The following is a 20,584-nucleotide window of genomic DNA, read 5'->3' as shown; positions in this document are numbered from 1 at the left end:
GAATAGTGCAACAATGAATGAGTGGAAGCCCAAAATCTCTGTAAATGTTTATGAAAATTAATAAAATATAATTATAGAAAAAAAAATCCTCCTGTACCAGTCAGATCTGATTTGACGGTACACGCACACAAAACAATAGAAAAAAAATTTAAAAAAAAATCATGCGTAGTGGAGTGCATTTCAGGTGGGCAGGGTTGGGGTCGGGGCAGGGGTGGGGGGAATTGTATACCTACGGAAGAAGTTTATCTTTTGCTTTTCAAAGAGAGGAGGAAACTAGGGGGAGGGGGTAAAGAAAAAAGTGCAACAATGAATGAATGAAAATCCAAAATCTCTGAAAATGTTCATTAAAATTAATAAAATAAATTTTAAAAAAAATCATCCTATCCCATCCCCTCCTTTTGTTTTTTCAACACAGTTTGTGAAGTCAAAGTAATCCTTTCTATTATAGCTTGCTTGTCACTGAGGTTTATAAGGAATACCAGTAATATGTTTACTATTCCATTTTTTTCAAAAATCTTGGGTTTTCTTAGAATTATAAGCAGGAGTTTTATCAATTTTAATACTTGACGGAAGATCCATCATATTAAAAGTTTCCATTAAATGTTGAACTGCATACTCTGATTTTTCTCCTGTGAAAGCTGTGGCACACTGAAAGCCTGAGAAAGTATCAATTGCATGGTGAACATACCATATTTCCCAAGTGATGGAATATGAGTAACGTCCATTTGCCATAATACATTTTGTCTGTCACATCTAGGATTGACTCCTTTTTTGTAGGTGCTACATCTTTATATAATTTCTCAAGCTTCTTGCCATGTAGTTCCAAATATTTTCATCATTCCATTAACATTTAAATTAGTATGGAGATTAAAATCCTCACTAACTTTAACATTTCCTACTAATAATTGTACATATTCAAACCTCGAGTTGCTATAATCAAGGATGCTTTCGGCAGAACGTTAAATGATCCCGGAAGTATTAAAAAAAGATGGAAGGAATATACTGAGTCACTGTATCGAAAAGAATTGGAAGACACATAAGAATTTCATGAAACAACATATGAGCAAGAGCCTATGGTGATGAAAGAAGTTCAGGCTGCTTTGAAGGACATGGCCCAAAATAAGACTCCAGGAATAGATGGTATACCAATTGACATATTTCAGTTAACAGATGTTGCCGTGGACGTGCTCACCAAGTTGTGCCAAGAAATCTGGAGAAGGACCACTTGGCCAACTGACTGGAAGAGATCGATATTTGTTCCTATCCCAAAGAAAGGTGACCCAACCGAATGTGGAAACTACAGAACAATTTCACTGATTTCACATGCAAGCAAGATTTTACTGAAAATTATCCAAAAACGACTGGAACAGCACATCAACAGAGAACTACCAGAAGTCCAGGCTGGTTTCAGAAGGGGTCGTGGTACTAGAGATATTGTAGCTGATGTTAGATGGATTTTAGCTGAAAGCAGGGAATACCAGAGGAATGTCTATCTGTGTTTCATTGACTATGCAAAGGCATTTGACTGTGTAGATCATAACAAACTGTGGCTGACTCTGAGAAGAATGGGAATCCCAGAACACTTGATCGTTCTAATGTGAAAACTTATACTTGGACCAGGAGGCAGTCGTCAGAACAGAGCAAGGGAACACTGCATGGTTCAAAATTGGGAAGGGCGTACGCCAGGGATGCATCCTATCTCCATACCTTTTCAACCTATATGCAGAACAGATTATCCAGGAGGCTGGGCTCTATGAGGAGAAATGTGGGGTCAGGATTGGTGGACGATTTATCAACAATCTGCGTTATGCGGATGACACAACCCTGCTTGCTGAAACTGAGGAGGACCTGAAGCGCCTGCTGCAGAGTGTCAAGGACTGCAGCCTACAATATGGATTGAGGCTCAATGTCAAGAAGACAAAGATTCTCACCACTGGACCAATTGGCAGCATCAGGATGGATGGTGAAGAGATTGAGATTGTACACAGCTTTAGTTTGCTTGGCTCCATGGTCAACAGTCTTGGCACCAGCAGCCAGGAAATTAAAAGGCGCATTGCCATGGGAAAGTCTGCTGTTAGGGACCTCTCCAAAGTACTGAAGAGCAGTGGTGTCTCTCTGGAGACTAAGGTGCGTCTGATACAGGCCATGGTCTTCGCAATCACCTGTTATGCATCAGAGAGTTGAACAATGACCAAGGAGGATAGAAGGAGAACTGATGCCTTTGAGCTGTGGTGCTGGAGAAGAGTATTGAGAATACCATGGACTGCTAGGAAAACAAACAGATTTGTCCTGGAGAGGGTTAAACCGGGTGGCTCCTTGGAGGCAAGGATTCTGAGGCTCCACCTAACTTACTTTGGACATGTTGTGAGGAGAGACCGGTCCTTAGAGAGGGACATCATGCTTGGGAGGGTGGAGGGACGGCGCAGGAGAGGAAGGCCCTCTATGAGGTGGATTGATTCAGTGACTGGGATAATTGGGATGGGAGTGTCAGAGACAGTGCGATTGGCACAGGACAGAGCGGAGTTTAGGGCTGTTGTACATAGGGTCGCTATGAGTCGCAGGCGACTCGATGGCACATAACAACAACATAACAACAACTAATAATTGATCTATTTTATTAATTGTGGCCTTGGTCCTGGAAGGTCACAATGAGCTCGAATATGAGCAATATATGTAGAAGATTCTTGTTGATGAACTAAAACACGCAATATAGTAAATAGCATGCTAATCTTAGTATCTTGAGAAGGAATACACACTGTTTCCATATTTCCTACAGTAAACTCAACATATTGTGAATCAGTAACTATGTTCAAAGGGAAGTCTTCATCTTGCAATAACATAAAAATAATACATAATTCAGCCTGTTGAACAGAAGTCAAGTTAGTTTCAACTTTTCAACTACTCTACCATCTTTACCATCAGTAAAACCTGCATAACCCATTCCATTTGCATCAGTACAATAATTATCTGCTTGCAAAGGTGAAGTTTTTACCCTAGTTGGCAATATCCAATTAGTCTGTTTACCTGATTTTCTTTTTATTACGAACACTGAAGTGTTCCAAGGACTAGTGGTTTAATATGACCTGCTAAATATTGCTCTTGAATTAATTGTTCCAAACCCTCTAATTTCTCTTTAGTCAGGGGCCACTGCTCCACCCAAATTTGTTTTTCTGTTAGCCAAGGGGAGAGCATAATGAAAAGCAGTGGCCCTCATTATAAATTTGGATATCCTAATCCTTTTCTTAAAAGATTAAATTTAAGTTTTTGAAAACTAACAATCCCGTTTCTTTTTATTCAGCATCATATTTTTTTTGCTGGAGTTGAAATAGTGGGAATTTGTAATGTTGCTCCCCACTTGTCAAATAAAGATCTACATTCCTTAGTCCAATGATATATCCTCTTCCACATTTTCTACAAAGTCCTGAAGGTGTGAATCTTTTCTTTCAGTTCTCATTCTCCCCTTTCTCTTTACGGCAACTTCTTTTTTCAAATGTCCTAATTTTCCACAATTGCAACATTTGGTTTAGACAAATTTAAAGTTCTTTTTAAAGCAGTTGCTAATACATTGGCTTGAAAAGAACTAATTCTAATATCCATACAAGCACACATATATTCATCTAGTGCTGTGTTCTGAACTTTTAATTGTCTAATAGCCTTTTTTAAAATTTTATTTTATTTTAGGGGAGCTCTGGTGGCCTAGTAGGGGAGCTCTGGTGGCCTAGTGGCAAGGAGCTGCAACTACAATCCCAGAGGCGCACGGCTCGAATCCACCAGATGCTCTGCCGGGGAAGGAGGGAGAATTTCCTCCTGTACCAGTCAGATCTGATTTGACGGTACACTCACACAAAAATAATAAAATAAAAATTTAAAAAAAATTATTTTATTTTACTGTTTTGTGTGTGTGTACCATCAAATGGGATCTGACTGGTACAGAAGGAGATTGTCCCGCCTTCTCCAGCAGAGCATCTGGTGGATTTGAACCATGCACCACTGGGATTGCAATGCAGCTTCTTGCCACTAGGCCACCAGAGCTCCCTTTCTAATAGCCTTTTGACATTATGAATTAGTGTTTTTCATATGATAAAGTTTTTAACAAAAATTCATAAACCTCAGGTTGAGATATTGCTCTATTAATAGCATCCTATAATCTAGATAGAAAATCAGTATATTTTTCATTTCCAGGTTGCATTGTTCAGATAAAGGACTGATCTCTCTTTCCTGAAATTTCTACTTTATCCAGGCTTGCATGCAGCAAAGTCTTACTTGTACAATCAGAGCATCATCATATTGTAACTGAGCTTACACTCCAAGCCATTGACCTCTCCCCAAAACTGGATCAGCAGCAACATTAAGAGAAAGATTTCTAGGTAAGTTAACCCTTTCCTTATCTGTAGCTTCATCAGTCATAAAGCTCACATAACATTTTGCCAAATTTTTTAGTTTAACTGTGCTTTACTCACTGGTTTAAACCAGTAACAGTGTTTCTGCACATACTGAAACAACTGCAAAAATGATCTCTTATTTTTACCTCTGAGCTCTTAAGTTATTCTTTAAGTAATGTAATATACTCAGCTTCAGAGAATGGATTGTTCCCCATGGCTCCTTTTTGTACTTCTACCACTGAGTTTTTAAGCAGTTTACTTCAGAGGGTGGGAGAAAGTTCCCATGAATTTTTTTCTACTTCTTCCCCTGAGTTTCTACTTCAAGAGGTGAGGGAATCCTCATGAAACTTTTTTATTTCTTCCTCTAAATTTCTCCTTCAAGGGGTGAAGAAAAACCTCATAAAATCTTTTCTACTTCTACCTCTAAATTTCTAGCAAAATTGAGGATTTGAGGATTTCTTCATGACCCTGCCTTTAATTTTTTAAATTTCATTTTTAAGTTTCACTTAACCTGAGCGAGTTCCCTTTCAGTTTCCTGGTGTCTGACAGAAAGGGTGGGGGAGAAGGAAAGGGGGGGGGAAGAGAGAGAGGGAAAGGGAGAGAGAGAGAGGCTGACTCTATTGTCTCTTTTCAGGTCCTTTTTCAGGTGCCAAAATGTCATTGGCCGAGGAGAAAACAGAGAGTGTCAAGGCAGGGGCAAACAGTTCTCTATTGTTAACCTTATGCTTATCTCAGGAGGGAGGGGTTAGTAAACACAAGCCAAGAATTTTGAAGAAGCCTTAGGTTAGCCTAGGTGCTTGACCCCTGTGACCTGTCTCAGGCAGAATTCCAGCTTGTATTTACATCTCCCTTATATCCTGATAAAGCATTTGGTTAATTATGAATTTTTAATTTATATTTAATAATTATTAATACTTAGTTTGATATTTGGCATCACATAACTATTTCCTAGATAACAGAAAAAAAAAGAGCCTTGGTAGCCCAGAGGTTAAAGGCTACACTATTGACCAAAAGGTCAGTAGTTCAAATCCACCAGGTATTCTACAGAATGATGTAGAGGTCAACTTCTATACACATTGAAACCCTTGAAAATCCTATGGGGTCCTGTAGGGATACTGTGAGTCAGAACTGGTGACAGTAGCAGCTTGGGTTTGGGGTTTGGAGGTGGAAAGAAAGGCAGTCTCCAGGGAAGAGGAGGCTGAGTTTGAATCTTACTGTGACCAGCAGATCCTGGGCCTTGGGTCTGAAGACAAAGGAAGACCGTTTATGGGAAATCTTGACTGCAAAACTGCTTTAAGTGACCTGTCTCACCATGGTCTGAATACTTCCACTAATGACCAGGTGGGAATATGCAAATGAGATGCTTGAACCCTAAAGAGGGTTTCACCATCCCACTAGACTTAAAATGAATCATTGCAGATGTGGATGGGGGAATAGGGAACTTTACAGTACTATCAAGAAAAGAACTCTGGCAGCCTAGTGTCAAGCAGCTATGCTGTAATCCTAAAGACTCATGGTTCAAACCCACTAGCTGCTCTGTGGAAGAAGGATGGGCAATCTCCTCCCGTGTGATTAAGTGCTGATGAAAACTCATTGGAGGGTCAGCTATGGGTCAGTTCTGACTTGACAACACGTACAACAAAAGAAAAGATGGAACAAAGCACATTCTTTGGACCCTGGGTGCCTGAGCTGAGACTCTCCACTCTCAAAGACAAGGAGCTATAAAATTGTTCAAAACAACAAAAAGCAGCAGTGGAGAGATGGTGGCTGCACAGCCAGGAAACTGGTAGAGACTGCAATGAGCTTCTTGTTGGGACAGTGTCCAGAAAACCAGGTGGTTATGGGACAGAGTGAGCCTTCAGACTGGAGGTTTCCTGGCAGAGGGGGGTGCCCTGGGCTTTGTAACACCTGCCTAGCAGCACAGAGGCCGGGCCAAGAGGGCAAAGGGCCAGAGTCCTACCTGTGGACATAGTTAAGAAGTGGCTGTTCTGACTGAAAAAATGTATCCTGAATTGTAACCTTCTACTTCCTTAATAAACTTGTATGGTTTGTGAGTGCTGGATGGCCAGTGTAACAAATTCTTGAACCAGAAATGAAGTAGAGTGCCAAGGAGGCTGGTGTCAGAATTAGTGAAATGGGTAGGGAGGAGGTATGTCCGACTTCTATCTCACAGGACATAGCTTTGGGTTAATGATAGTGATTCTTCTTTTTTCAGATTTTTTTATAAAGGGAGTATTGAGATATTTTTTTAACTATTAAAAAAAATTTTTTAAAGTTTTCCCCCCAAGTTTTAGAAATGAATTGCCATGATTTTCTTCCTAGTCTTAGTCTAGATGCTCTGCTGAAAGCTGTCATAAGGAGTAACCCTGCTGGTATTAGAAATACTGGTAGTATAGCTTTCAACATCACAGCAACATGTAAACAACCACTGTATTACAAAATGACAGGCAGGTGGTGGATTTGCTATTATTAAAATCATCATTTTAAATAGGATCATCTTCTCACCACCGGCCCCGCCTCAACTGGTGGCAGATGGGCAGTGTGAAAATGACATGGCAGCAGCGTTTTGCGTGACGTCCTTGTCTGACTTCACAAGGAGGTGAGGAGAATCCTTATCAGTGTTATCATTTCTTGGAAGACGAGCTGCTACACTGAGAGGACTCAAATCATGGTGGTCTCAAGAACACGCTCAAGCGACCAACACAAGTGAAGATGGAAGGGGCTGGGTAAGGTTGCACTTGTCCTTGGAAGATGAGCCTGCTACACTGAGAGGTACTCAAATCACAATGGTCTCAAGAACACACTCAAGCAACCAACACAAGTGAAGATGGAAGGGGCTTGCTGCCATTGGCGAGCAAACAGACTGAGCAGCAGCTAACAACATAGTGACTACCAGCTATGGCCAAGCCCTGGAACCAGGCACTTTACATCTCTCTGAATCCTACAGTTCTGAGAAGAAAGGTTTATATGCAAACCTAGATGAGGAAACCAGGCCTAGAAGGGCATTGCCAGGCTACCATACCATGGAGCAGTATGAGAATGAGGCCAGGTTTGAGTCCAGAGTCTCCTCTGAGCCAGGTTGCAGCTCACGCCTAGACTCTGGCCACCACGGTTGGGTCAGCGATGGGCAGCCAGTCTGCTCGAACCTACAATGGCGCTCCCACTCTCTCACCTAAGAGCCTTCTGGGCCCCAGACAGAGAGAAGCAGGGCACAAAAGGCAAGGCTGTGGCCAGATGCTGGGTCACCAGCTTCTCCTGAGAAGGCAGAAGTAGTAGGGATAGTCACGAGTCACTCAGAGCCCCCGGCCCAGTCTTAAAATTCACTAGGCCTAATACAAGAGGAAAAATGTGAGCGAGCCCTTATTAAGAAGTTATGAATTCCAGTTTGGTCATAGCTAATCATTAAGTAAACAAAGGGGCTTCTGAGTATGGGAGCCAAATACAAACTTTACACAACCATGAAATGAGCCCTGATCCCTGGAGATGGGAGCAAGAACCCTAGGGCCCCATGAGCTAAGCCTGAGGTGCTAGCATCTCATTTGTGTCCAGATAGAAGGAAGGGTGGATGGTAGAGAGAGGAAAACAAAGAAGCAGAGAATGAGGAAGGGACGGGTGAACAGTTAGAACCCTGGCCCTTGCTCTTTCAGGCCTTCTGGTGGCCCAGGACCCAGATGCTCTTAGACCTGGGACCACTCCCAGCCTGTGTGGCCACTGGATGGCTGACCTTGTGGTCTCACCTGTATACTGGTGCTCACACCAAAGCCCCTCCCAGTGTTGCTGTGTATCCTCCTGATGTTAGCAGGTGGGGTCAGACTTTCCTGTTCCCAGGTATGGAAAGGGAAACTCAGCTAAGGAAGTCCAGACCAAGGAGCCCAACCAGAGGCCCTGCACCCCTGCCCACCCACCTGGCCTTAAGCCAGCCTTTCACTGTCCCTCAGGCTACCCTGCCTTCCTTCCTTGCAGAAGATGTTGACAGGGAGTTTATTGACTGAGTCTCTGGAATGTGACCCCTAGAAGCAGGCGGCAGCAGGGGGTAGAGGAATGTCCCTCCCACCCTGACATTCTTCTCAGGGCCCAGGCTTTTCTCCCACTGACCAGGTGGGTGGGAATCCCAAAGAAGCATCTGTGTGTTTCCTAGGCCACATGCGGCCCAGGGCCAGGCCCTCAGGAGGTGTCCAGACCCAGCCATTATCTAAGTTTTGACCAAAGATGATTCTATAGAAGAATCCTGATCAAAGGGGAAATGTGGAAAATAGTTTAAAATTCAGAGTTTCTGGAGCCACTGGAGTGAGATGTACCCTGGAAACTACTACCCTAAAATAATCTCTAAACCTCAAACCAAAAATATCCCTGAAAATCTTGAAACTAAACAGTAGTTTAACTTCATTAATAAAGAATGTCTGCCTTGAGCACTATGCCCTTTTGAAACAACCATCTATATGGAAACAAACTGCCAACAGCAACTTGAAAGAGAGAGCTCAGGGACAAAAAAGATGAAGTTAATGGTGGGAGGAACAATTTAGAAAAGGTGGAGAGAGGGCTGCACACTTTTAAGAGTAAAAGCAATGTCACTAAATTTTATAGGTAGAAACTGTCTATGTGGAAAAAGGAAAATGTTCTACTTATATATATTTTCAACAAAAGATATAATAAATTACTTTTTAAAAAAACCTGATACAAACAAAAAAATAGATCCAGAAGCTCAGATGTCCAGCCTGGGCAAGAACTATGGGCTTCAGCTGACCCTCGTGTGAAAAGGATTGTGGCAGGGCAGGGATGCATACCACGCAGAGACAGGCGTCAGCTCCCACGTTTACCCGTACACTCCTGAGATGGCCCTGGCAGTCACATTTCAAAGGTGTCTTTGCCCAGCAAACATCAAGCTCTTGGCTGCCCTGACCAGGGTGCTGGCAACAGGACAGCCAGCCTGGGAAGTGGCACCAAAGGTGGGTGGGGGGAAGAGGAAGGACCAGGGCTGGCATAAGGTCATGATGCTGGTGAGTTGAGGGGCATTAGCCCCAGGGGCAAAGGCCACTTGACAGACCTAGAGGTGGGATGAACTCCAAAATGAAGATTTGGATCACTCAGGGAGTAGGGAGGTACAGAGATCACCACAACCCCCCTTTGATTCCCCCTCAAGTCGTGAAGCTGGAGACGACTTCAACTGTCCCCAGAGTGAGGGAGGGAGGGACACTCTGTCCAGCATATGAGAGGAGGTAGGATCCATAAATTAAATGTTTCTGGTGGAGTGTGGTAGCCTTGAAGGGAAGGAGGCCTGATGGAGGCACGGCAGTTGGCTACTGGGTTCGCCAGGATGGGTGGGCGAACACGATGGGCCTCTTCTTGGCCCAGCGTGAGAAGACCGCCTTCTCTGTGATGAAGCGGTGGGCACTGCGGGGCGCCCGCTCATGCGCCAGGTACATCTGACACTCATCCAGCCGGCCCTTCTCGAAGTAGTGGTAAGGCACCGAGGGGTGGTGTGCTTCTCTGTGGGGTGGGGACAAAGCAGAGTGAGTCAGGCACCAGAACCCACCCTCCTCTCTCTAAATCCAGTCTCCCACAGTGACCATCCCTCAACAGGTACAGGGCCCAGCCCTCAAGAGCTGGGCCCAAGGAGCCCCGTGTCTGGGCCTGAAGAAGGCAAATATATGGGGAAGAGCAAACAGCCTAGAGATCCAAAAGGTCAGTGTTTGACACCTGGCCCTGCCTTCTTGCAAGCTGACTGTGGGCAGTGAGTGGACCTCAACAGCTCACCTGTCTAAGGTGGGCCTGTGACAGCCACCTTCCAGATCCAGTGTGTACATCAGAAAGATGAGGACAGCAAAGTAGTTTGCTGGTGAAGGTGACAGAGGACAGCCATTCCTGCATGTCCATCTACCCAGCAAACCAGCAGTCCAGCCTGTGTCACTCAGGTACACAGGCTCTGGACATTACACCCACATGCTCAACAAACAAGCTCCAGAGAGAACACAGCATGTACACAGGGCCTTTCCTGAACGAGCTAGCACTTAAAAAAAAAACACAGAGTTCTAATAATGTAGCAACACTACAAAACAATAATCCTAACTAGTCTGATATTTAATTATATTAAGGTAATATTAATATTTATCATATATGTTAATGATAGATATTAGAAAGAAATAACATTAAGAGGACTCACTTAGATGTAACCGATTGTAACTGATACACATATTGTTTTCAGTACTGGTGCCCTGCCAAGCACTTTGGTAAGATTATTCACCGTCTAATGTTTCACGGTTTATAGGGTTTTCAAAAACCAGATATTTCAGAAGTGGATGGTCAGTCCTCCTTCTTAGTCTGTCTTAACTAGAAGCTCCACTGAAACCTGTCCACCATGGGTGACCAGCTGGCACTAAAATGCACTGGAACAGCTTCCAGCACCACAGCAGCCAGCAACCACCACAGTACAGTCTGCGGCAGGGGCTCAAGCACGTCAGAGATGATAAGGATGGTGTAGGATAAGGCAGGGTTCAGATCTGGGTTTACAGGGTCTCTATGAATGTACTCTACTCAATGGAACCTAACAACAACAACGGTTCAAGGAGATCCTAGATGGTGGAAACAGCTGGCACATTCAGATACTGACCACACCAGATGCACCTCAGGAGAAAGGCCTGGTGATCTACTGAAAATTCAACCTCTGAAAACCCCAAAGAGCATAGTTCAACTCAGGTACACATGGCTGTTGGGAGCAACTCGATGACAACTGATTAAATGTTTCAACCAACAATGTTTGGTTGATGTTGCTGTTGAGCTGGAACCGACCTATAGCTGCCTCTCTGACGAGTTTACAGAGGTAGTTCAATAGCACAGGAAACGATTGCCTATCCTTCCTTCAGCTACAGAGCAGCTGGTGGATTGAAATCATGTGCCTCTGGTATTAGAACTAGGCCACCAGGGCTCTCCAACAACCTTTGGAAGGAGATAAAATTCTCTCCTCTATTTTACATACAAGGAAATTGGAGCCTGGGAGGCACCAAGACCAAACCAAAACCTCACGAGCAATGCTGGTGCTGGTCTCTCTCTGAGCCTGCTCCAAAAGCTAAGCTCTTTGCTCCCACCCTCGTCCCACACCGTGGCCACTCACAATGGACCCCAACAGCCTGTACCCCCAGAGTGCCTTGCTCCTCTAGTTCGCTTCCTGGGCAGGTCCTCCACACCCTCCCCTCGCACCTGGCCTGGACGGCTGACCCACACAGCCTGCACCCCCAGAGTACCCTGGGCAGGTCCTCCACACCCTCCCCTTGCGCCTGGCCTGGCCCACTGACCTGCAATAGCTGTCGCTCACCATCCCATAGACCACAATCTCCTCACACAGCTCCAGTGCAAGGATCATGGTGAACCAGCCAGTGCTGAGGAAGGAACCAGACTGTCTCCTGCAGGAAAGGCGCACATGAGGGACAAGTACAACATGGAGCAAGGGCCCTCATTCAAAACCCAAGGTCATTCACCTTGACATCTACAGAGTGGAAAGAGGGACAGGCACAGCCAGCCCAAGGTCAGCAGTGAGCAAGAGATGGAAGCAAACCAAGGTTCAAGTCTTCCCCACTGAAGCAGGGCTGTGCTTGGAGCAAACACCCAGGACAATGGGTGTGGGTCCTGGCCACACCCTCTCTACATCAAAGGGACCAGGCTTGAGTGGACAGCAGAAGGAGCAGAACTGTAAGGGGATGGGAGGCCTAGAGTCCACCATTAACCTCTCTGAGCCTCAGAGACCCATCCATGAAAAGAGGATAATTGTAGGTCACGAGGTGGTTCATTCACTCAAACAAAGTGACAGAAGTCAGGCCCTATGCTGGTTCTACACCTGTCACACCCGGTGCAGAGGTGGCTGGGAGACAAATACATCAGCAAGACAATGTCAGAGGGTGACAACTTCCGAGAAGACAAGAAAACAGGGTCATGGGATAAAATACATCAGGGCAGATCCTTCAGATGGGCTGTCAGGGAGAGCTTCTCGAAGGAGATGACATTTCATCTGAAGGGCACCAGATGTGGGGTAAGAATGCTCCAGGTGGTAGAAAGGCAGTGCCAAGGCCCACCAGTAGGACAAGTGTGGTCATCTGAGGAAGCCCAGATGGCTAACGTGTCTAGGGCAGAGTGAGTAAAGGGGAGATGTGGTCCTAGGACCAGGCAAGGGCCAGATCATGTAGGGAGTGGAAAACAGGGTGGAGAGGGGTCCAGATTCACAGGGGAAGCTGGAGGAGCCCAGGCTGCAGGGACAAGAGTGGCAGGAGTAAGACTAGTGAGGGGATAGCTGCTAGGGCATGGAGAGAGACTTGCAGAAACAGGTGATGGCAAAGTCAGCAGTGAAGTCCATGTTTCTGGCTGAGAAGCCAGAGCCTGATAATGACATTTTCTGACTAAAGAGGCAGGTGGAGGTGCAGATGTGTGGAGAAGGGGAACAGTAAGGGGTCCACGTGTTCTTTAGGGTTCAAGATCTAGAGCACAATGCATATAATCCAGTGCGTGGGGCATGAAGAAGACTGCTTTTCTGTGCTACTTTCATTATCTGGAAGGGACTTGGCAGATGGACTCAGATCTCAGAGCAGCCTCTGCTAACGGAAGCACCCCCAGGCCATCCCTGAGTCTGGCCAGTTCTGCCTCATCCTGTGCTTACAGGACAAATGCCCCTTTGGGATTCTACATCTCTGACAATTGCATGAATGACAGCCACTCTGCCTCCATCACTACTGCCCTCCCCTTCTCCCAGCCCCGACCCCAACGGCCCCAGCCTCACCGGTTTTTGCCGGTCTCGTCCTGGAAGACCTGGTCGCAGTAGGCCATCATCCTCTCTGTGAAGGTGTACACCTGCAGGCCCGGGTACATCTGGGTGAGCTGCAGCAGTGTGCGGTAGGTGCGGCCGCCGAGCGTCCGGTCCATGTGCCGGCCCTGGCCCCACACCACGTACAGAGTGTCTCGGGCCTGCTGGAAGTAGTGTGAGTAATTGCGCAGCAGCAGCGGCACGCTAGTGTGCGAGATGACACGCAGCGTGCTGCGGCGGCCCACGTCCCTCTCAAAGCCCACCGTGGGCGCCTGGTTCATGCGCAACACGCATTCGGCTCCGTCGATCTCGGCACCCAGGCCAGAGCCCAACATCTGGCCAGAACTGGACACCACGGCACAGCTACGGCACGGTTCTCGAACCAGCGGCTATAAGGAATCAAAAAGAGAGAAAGAGGCTCATGGACACAGGTTTCACCCACTCCCTCCTCCGCCCGGAACCACCCCTCAGCTTCCTTTATCCAGGTATCAGCCCTAAGTACCTGTAGTCAACCCACTGTGCAGATGAGAATATGGAGGCTTCATAGGCGTAGTGACTTTTCTTTCAAGATCACATAGACCTCCAGCTGAGACTTTATACTCAGAACCTTTGATTCCTCATCAGCCATGCTCCTTGCTCCAGTCTCTCTTGCTATTTTAGTAGATACTGAGGCCCTCAGAATACTTAAGGCCTGGGTTCCTTATGAGGGACAAATATGAATAAATATTTATAAAGCACTTGGAACAGTGCTTGGCATAGACTGGATGGCACATAAGTGTTTGTGAGGGAAACACAAACCTCAGCTCTTCAGAACCACCCACAGGCTACTACTCGCTCAGCCTAGGCCCATCAGGGTCTTCAAGTGCCCACAACTGGGTAAAAGAACCTCCAGCTCTGAATGTGAATCCTAGCCCCGCCCTTTCCTAGCTGTGCGACCTGGGGCAAGTCCCTTTGCCTCACTGAGTCTCCCCCATCTGTAAAATGGGAGTGAAAGTGGCATTTACTGACCCAAGCTGTGAGGATTAAATGTGAAATGCCTGAAGAGTTATCTGCACAGATACAGGGAACAGTAAGGATACACTCCACTCCCTTACCTCCTGGAAGGCAAATGGGGAGTCAATGAGCCTCAGAGATCCACCGGACCCCAGCAACAATAGCAGATTTCAGTAAGCCACCCCACAACTATAGGGGGGAAGAATACTTTTTTAAAAAAAAAAATTCAATAGGCGAGCCAACAACAAATGCTGGCAGGGTTGTGGAAAGAACTCTTATTCACTGCTGGTGGGAATGTAAAATGATACAGTCACAATGGAACATGGTCTGGCACTTTCTCAAAAAGTTGGAAACAGAAATACCATTTGACGACTGGAAATATACCCTAAAGAAACTAGAGCCACAACTCAAACAGATATATGCACACTCATGTTTATTGTTGCATATCCACAATAGCAAAGAAACAGAAGCAACTCAAGGGCCCAGCAACAAATGAACATATAGAAAACCTGTGATATATTCACACAACGGCATCCTATGCAACACTGAAAATCAATGAACTCGTAAAACATTACACAACATTGGGGTACCTGGAGGACATTATGCTAAGTGAAATATCTCAGTCACAAAAGGACAAATACTGCGTACCACCACTAATATAGAGGACAGACATGAGGGACTTGGGGAGAGAATGGGCAGAGTGGATAGGTAATGAACACTGCATTAGATCAGATGAGAGACGAATTGTCCAAAGGGATATATAATTAGGTATTACATACATGACAATCTGGAACAAGAGGTGAATTGTAGGGAGGGCTGGGAAAGGAGGGAGTGGAGGAGGGAAGGAAATGTGCAATAATGGGGGGGAAAATCCACTGGGCTGAAAGGCGAGGACTTCCCAGAGAAAGACCTGTTCCCCAACTCATGTCTCCATTCCTCTTTGAGGGAGGGTGTGTTTCAGGAGGCTTATAAAGGATGTGTTAATGAGAGACATCATATCCTACTCAGGTACATTTTATACCCAAAATAATGTTGTGTTAAGGACAAGGAAGTCCTGGTAGTATAATGGTTGAGTGCTCAACTGTCTACTAGAAGGCTGATGGTTCAAATTAAATGGGAGGGGAGGAGGTGTGCGGGGAACACACCTCATCACCATCAAGTTAGACTTGACTAATAGGTGACCCTTCAGTGAGTTTTCACAAGCTGTAATCACACAGGTGACTGCCCATCCTTCTCCCAAGGAGTAGCTGGTGGATTTGAACTGCCAGCCTTTGGGTTAGCAGCACATTCTTTACTAGATTGCTAGAAAGGACCCAGCAAATTTGTTTTCATGAACCTTATAGCCTAGGGAAAGGGTTTAAGATCCTTTAACTGTCCTATGGGGCAATTCTACTCTGACATATAGGTTAATGAGTCAGAACAGACTTGATAGCACCTAGTAACAGGCCCACTTTACCTACCCCAGCAATAAAGAGCAAGACTTCCTCATCCTGTTCTCAATATAGGCCTCTCCTAACAATTGTGGGTCACTGCCAGTCCCCAAGAGGTGTACTGTTTGTACCCAAAGAGGTCTCTAAATTTTCAAGTACCTATCAGATAGTCTATAAAAACTGGCCCTGATACTCAAAACCTAGATTTCTAGCCTAGTGGCAAGAAGCTGCACTGCAATCCCAGAGGTAGGCAGTTCAAATCCACCAGATGCTTGCTGGAGAAGGAGGGACAATCTCCTCCTGTACCAGTCAGATCTGATTTGACAGTACACACACAAAAAGTAATGAAATAAAAAAACAATTAAAAAAACCAAAATAAACCTAGATTTCTAGATCCTCTTAAAAAAACCAAACAAAAAACCCCCACCATAGGTTCTGATCACCCCAAACCTTTGCTTCCCTGAGGTTGTGAGTATGTGAGATGAACATCAGCTGCCCCTAAAGTAAATGGGACAGGATCCACAGAGCCCAGCCAGCCAGCCCGTCCACCTGACCAATCCCGTGGGTTCGTTTTTTCATCTGTTATTTAAGGATAAAATCATCTGTCTGGGAACTGTTGAATCTTAGTAACAACTCCACTGAGGCAGGAAACGTAATGACTGTCTTCTACAGATAAGGCAGCCACCGAGATGCAGAGCAAAACAACCCTGAATGAATGAGGCTGCTCCAAGTAGGGGTCTGCACTCACCTCACTGAGTCACCCACTCAGAGCAGGAGCCTCCTGCCCTGTGTGCACATCCAGGGTGCTTTCTGAGGGCACCCAATGCACAAGAAACCTCCTATGTGGCGCCAGTAAGTCAGTGTGAAGGAGGAAAGTTCTCCCCACTGGGTTAAGCAGAGCAAGCCTGGGGAGGTGGGTGCTGGGGGACAGGCGCCATAGCTGATTTGTCACCCCTGGGTCTAGTATCCTGTCTCTTTCATAAGACAAAGAATTCTGGGGTTGCCTGTGACTTTTATCGATTTTTTTTTTTTCTTTCTAATGATGTAAATAGGGCACTCTGGTTGCCTAGTGGTAAACTGTGCTGCCAACCCAAGGCACATAGTTCAAATCCACTAGTTACTAACAAGAAAAAGTTGGGCAGTCTCCTCCCATGTGACTTACTGCTTCTGAAAACTGGGGGGGTCAGCTATGAGTCACTTCCAATTCAATGGCACACAACAACAACAAAGATGTAGATAACGCCTCCCATCATGATACGACTGTTTTCCCACTGGTCTGGGAGCTCCAAGTTGGCAGCCATGCTGTCTGACTCCCTTATGAACACCTTTTAAAGAACATACAGTCTAAGTGACATGAAGGGAGAGCCAAGGTCACAGACGCAAGCCCAGCTTGTGTCTGCATTCTCCACTCTCATGATTCCCCCCTGGAGGGGGAGGCGAGCCCTTGGCCAGGTTGACTCACCTTCCCATCTGGCACACTGCTATAGCCACTGAAGTGCAGGGGTCCCGGCACGGTGGGCCTAGAGCCGGTGGGGAGGTGGGGTTCCAGGCAGGAGGCCAGGCAGAGGGGCAGACAGGCCCACCCACACATCAGGATGTAGACAGCAGAGAAGACCAAGGAGCACAGGATGACAAGTAGGAGCCGACCCTGAGGGAGAGGCATGATTACAGGGGGATGCATGGTGGGCAGAGGTCCCCAGGGTTTCCAAAAACCTCAGTGGTGGGCTGCACACCAGCCTCACGGGCCAAGACCCCAGCTCCTAGATATCAGTAGAACACACCACCGGCTGTCTACCACACCTCACTCTGAGCTGTCAAGAGGGCCCTGAAGATCAGCTCTGTCATAATTCCCATTTTCTGGATAAGGAAATGACTTGGTGGTGAAGTGCGTGCTTCAAGACCACACAGAGAGGAAGTGGCAGTGGGAGGCCTCAAAGCCAGACCACAGGGCCAGGATCTTAAACAGAAGCCTGGGTGTGCTGTGCAGCCTTGGGTCTTGATGCTCTTTTCCTCCTCCACTGAGGCATGTTCACTACAATGATATCACAGTAATCACTTATTTAACATTAGTGGTTATCTTAGTGGTTCAGGGCTTCTGTGACAGAAATACCACAAATGGGTGGCTCTAACAAACAGAACTTTATTTCTTCACAGTTCAGAAAGCTGCAAGTCTGAATTCAGAGTGCCGGTTCCAGAGGCAGGCTCTCTGCTGGCTCTGGAGGAGGGTGCCTATCTCCTCATTTAGGTCTCTACGTTTTCTCTGTCTCCGGCTTGTTTAATTTATTTTATGCCTCAAAAGTAAATGACCCCAAGTACATTCTACACTAGCCCTGCTTCATTAACATAAGAAAACCAAACCATTCCAGATGAGATTACCACCTCAGACAAATAAAACAAACAAAAAACCCACAACAAAAAAACAACAAAACATAACCTTTGAATTTTTTGCCTTCCAGTCAGAACCAACTCATAGCTGACTCTCCAGTGGATTTTTAGACGCTGTAAACTGAATGGGAGGAAACTGCCCATCTTTCTTCAGTGGAGTTTTGAACTTTCTGCCTAGTAGCACAGCTCCTTAACCACTAAGCCACTGGTAGGATTTGCAAAACTTATTTGAGGCAGGGGCACACAATGTATCCATTAACAGTGGTGAAAGTGTTCAGTACTGCTGGGAAAGTGCTAGGCACATCAATGCTGGGCAGTTGGCTCCTTCAGCCCCTGGCTAGAGGTGGCCCAGCCCAGGGTTCCCCCTTCCTACCCACTCTCTCAGCATTCCACGCAGTGCCCTAGCAACTGACTTAGTGTTGTCCCCTTAGCTGAAGATTAGTGATCTGGGTCAACTGCCCTCTTGAGTAAGGAGAATGGCAGAAGAAATTCAGCGAAGGTGTCATTCAAGAGTTGGTTTCAATAATTGAAAAGCTTCTGCCCAGAGGCCCAGGGCTCCAGAAATCACATGCCTAAACAAAGGCTGTTTGAACCAGGAAGCCCTCACAGGAAATGTCCCCACCAGCCCTATAAGGAGGAGGGGCAGCAGCACTCTGGGTCACCTTGATCCCCACCTATGTCTCTCAGGGCTCGTTGTTTTCCCAAGCCTGCTCAAGAGACCCTTCAGAAACCACTCAGCAGTTGGCCAGTGTTCTGTGATGATAAGAGATACAAAAGCCACCAACGCAGGCACATCCTGTCAGAGATCCATCCCTTTCTGCCCACAAAGCACATACCAGTTTTCTAAAAATAAGTCTCGAGTATATGGCCACCTGGGCAGGGGGTAGGAGCCCAGCGGCTGGGAACTCAGGACCTGCCTGCCACCTGGTTCCTTGCCCATGAGGAACACTTGGTTCAAATAGCGGGGTTGGCTCCCCTCAATACTAGGGGCACGGTCACCGGCCAGCAGGAGCACCGCGGAAGCTGTCGTCATTGAGCTTTCAAACCAAGTCCCACTCCCTCGGCCTCACCGGGGTGACCTGGGGATGCTCACATGTAGGAGCAATTACCTCACTTTTTGAGGTGAGGCCAGAAGTAGCCACCATTTGCCTGGAGGCACAAGCCACCCAGTGCAGGTTTAGACTTTGAGGCCAATCTAGCCTTATCTTCACAGAAGGGTGAGGTTATATGGGACATTCACACAGTCCAGAGCTGGCAGAGGTGACCAAGGCTACTCTGCAACTCCCTGAGGCGGACAGACTCAGAGCTGACCCTCCAGCAGGCTTTCCAGGCTGTGAATCACATGGGAGAAGACTGTCCATCTTTCTCCCATGGAGCTGCGCGTGGATTTGAACCTTTAGAGAAGCGTGGCCTATGGCAACTCTACATGGTCTGTACCATCAGAGGTACCTCAAAATATCTATGACCCTCTCCTCTTTGGCCACTTACCGGAGCCTTCATGCTGCCGCTGCGGCTCAGCAGCCCCAGGGCTGACGTCTCCAGGACTCAGGCCGGAACGAGGTGGAAGCCGGGCACCTGTCAAGAGCCAGAGACTCATAGTCCAGCCAGGGAGGGCAGACAGGTCCCGCCTCCCCAGGAAATCAAGGCAGAGTTGAGGTTGGAGTTCAGGGCAGAAAGCGCCTGGGAATTAAAACCTCAGAGCCCCCAAGCGGGGGGCAGCAGCGCCCACAGCCAAGAGATGCTGGAATCAGACTCTTAGGAGACCTCCAGCCAACCCAATCCCCATTGTGCCGATGGTGAAAGGAAGGCCGGGCAGGGGAGCCCTCAATTTAAGGTCATGCAACGAGTCAACGAGTCTGGGGAGGACAGAGCCAAGAGCCAAGACTTGCGATTCCTACTCCATCCCTCGTACCCCTGGGACGTAGGAGGCCCGGGAAGCGGGAAGCGGCGGCCGGGATGGGATTTCCCTCCAGCTCCCCGTCCCCGCCCGGCCGCTCCCTCCCGCCTAGGCCGTCGCTAACCGGGCAGGGAGGCTGGGGTGCGCCGGCTTCTGAAGATGCGCGGATCGGAGTTCCATGTCCGCGGGCCCAGCGGGCCGGGGTGGAAGCCGTAGCCCCGGGGCGGAGGTGGCGCCGCGGCGGCAGCGTCGCGAGGCGGAACGCGGCGCGGGGCCCGGGCGGGCTCAGTGGTGGGGGCAGGGCCTGTGCGCCCGGGGGCGGAGCGGGCTCCGCGGGGGGGTGTGGCCAGCGCGCCTCGGGGAGGGCTCGGCTGAAATCTTAACCTGGGGGAGACTCCCCGGCTGGGGGCGAAGCCTGCAAGTCTGGACCCGGGGGCGGAGTCTGGGCTCTAGCACCTCCCCGTAGTTGGCGCTGCCTGCGTTTCTCCTCTTGGTTATCAGAGGAAAGGCTGGTTGGGAGACGTTGGAGCCACGGCTCAGTAGCAAGTCTGACCATCAATATTTGCATTTCTCCATACTCCAGTCTCTGGAGGATAGTTAAATTAAGCAGGGGCTCGACATTAGGCAAGGTCACTGGATGACACAAGAAGTTTGCCTTTTGAGCCAATAGTTCAAACCTAGCCAGTGGCACTGCAGAAGAAGTCTGGCGATC

General features: G+C 47.3%; 1 protein-coding gene across 1 annotated transcript; it reads right to left on the bottom strand.

Moving 5' to 3' along the window:
* Positions 1-9,679: 9,679 nt before the first annotated feature.
* On the bottom strand, positions 9,680-19,555 carry ST6GALNAC4 (ST6 (alpha-N-acetyl-neuraminyl-2,3-beta-galactosyl-1,3)-N-acetylgalactosaminide alpha-2,6-sialyltransferase 4). Its single transcript, XM_006892522.1, has 5 exons — positions 19,464-19,555; positions 17,053-17,238; positions 13,144-13,556; positions 11,672-11,779; positions 9,680-9,869 (listed from the first exon to the last, which is right to left on the bottom strand). The coding sequence occupies exons 1-5, from the start codon at positions 19,473-19,475 to the stop codon at positions 9,680-9,682; spliced, it is 909 nt and encodes a 302-aa protein (XP_006892584.1). The 5' UTR covers positions 19,476-19,555.
* Between the last annotated feature and the right edge of the window lie 1,029 nt (positions 19,556-20,584).

Source organism: Elephantulus edwardii, unplaced genomic scaffold, assembly GCF_000299155.1.
Source record: "Elephantulus edwardii isolate Elephantulus edwardi_28Jun2011 unplaced genomic scaffold, EleEdw1.0 scaffold00116, whole genome shotgun sequence".
In the NCBI taxonomy this organism is placed as follows: domain Eukaryota; kingdom Metazoa; phylum Chordata; class Mammalia; order Macroscelidea; family Macroscelididae; genus Elephantulus; species Elephantulus edwardii.
Note: the sequence above shows the minus strand (reverse complement) of the source record. Positions and strands in the feature narration are given on the sequence as shown.

Bases quoted from the DNA above. Each gene is read 5' to 3' on its own strand.
- ST6GALNAC4 (XM_006892522.1), bottom strand. The intron at 11,780-13,143 runs GTGAGGCTGGGG...CCTTTCCTGCAG, and splicing joins GACGAGACCGGCAAAAACCG to GAGACAGTCTGGTTCCTTCC. The intron at 9,870-11,671 runs GTCAGTGGGCCA...CCCACCCCACAG, and splicing joins GTGAGCGACAGCTATTGCAG to AGAAGCACACCACCCCTCGG.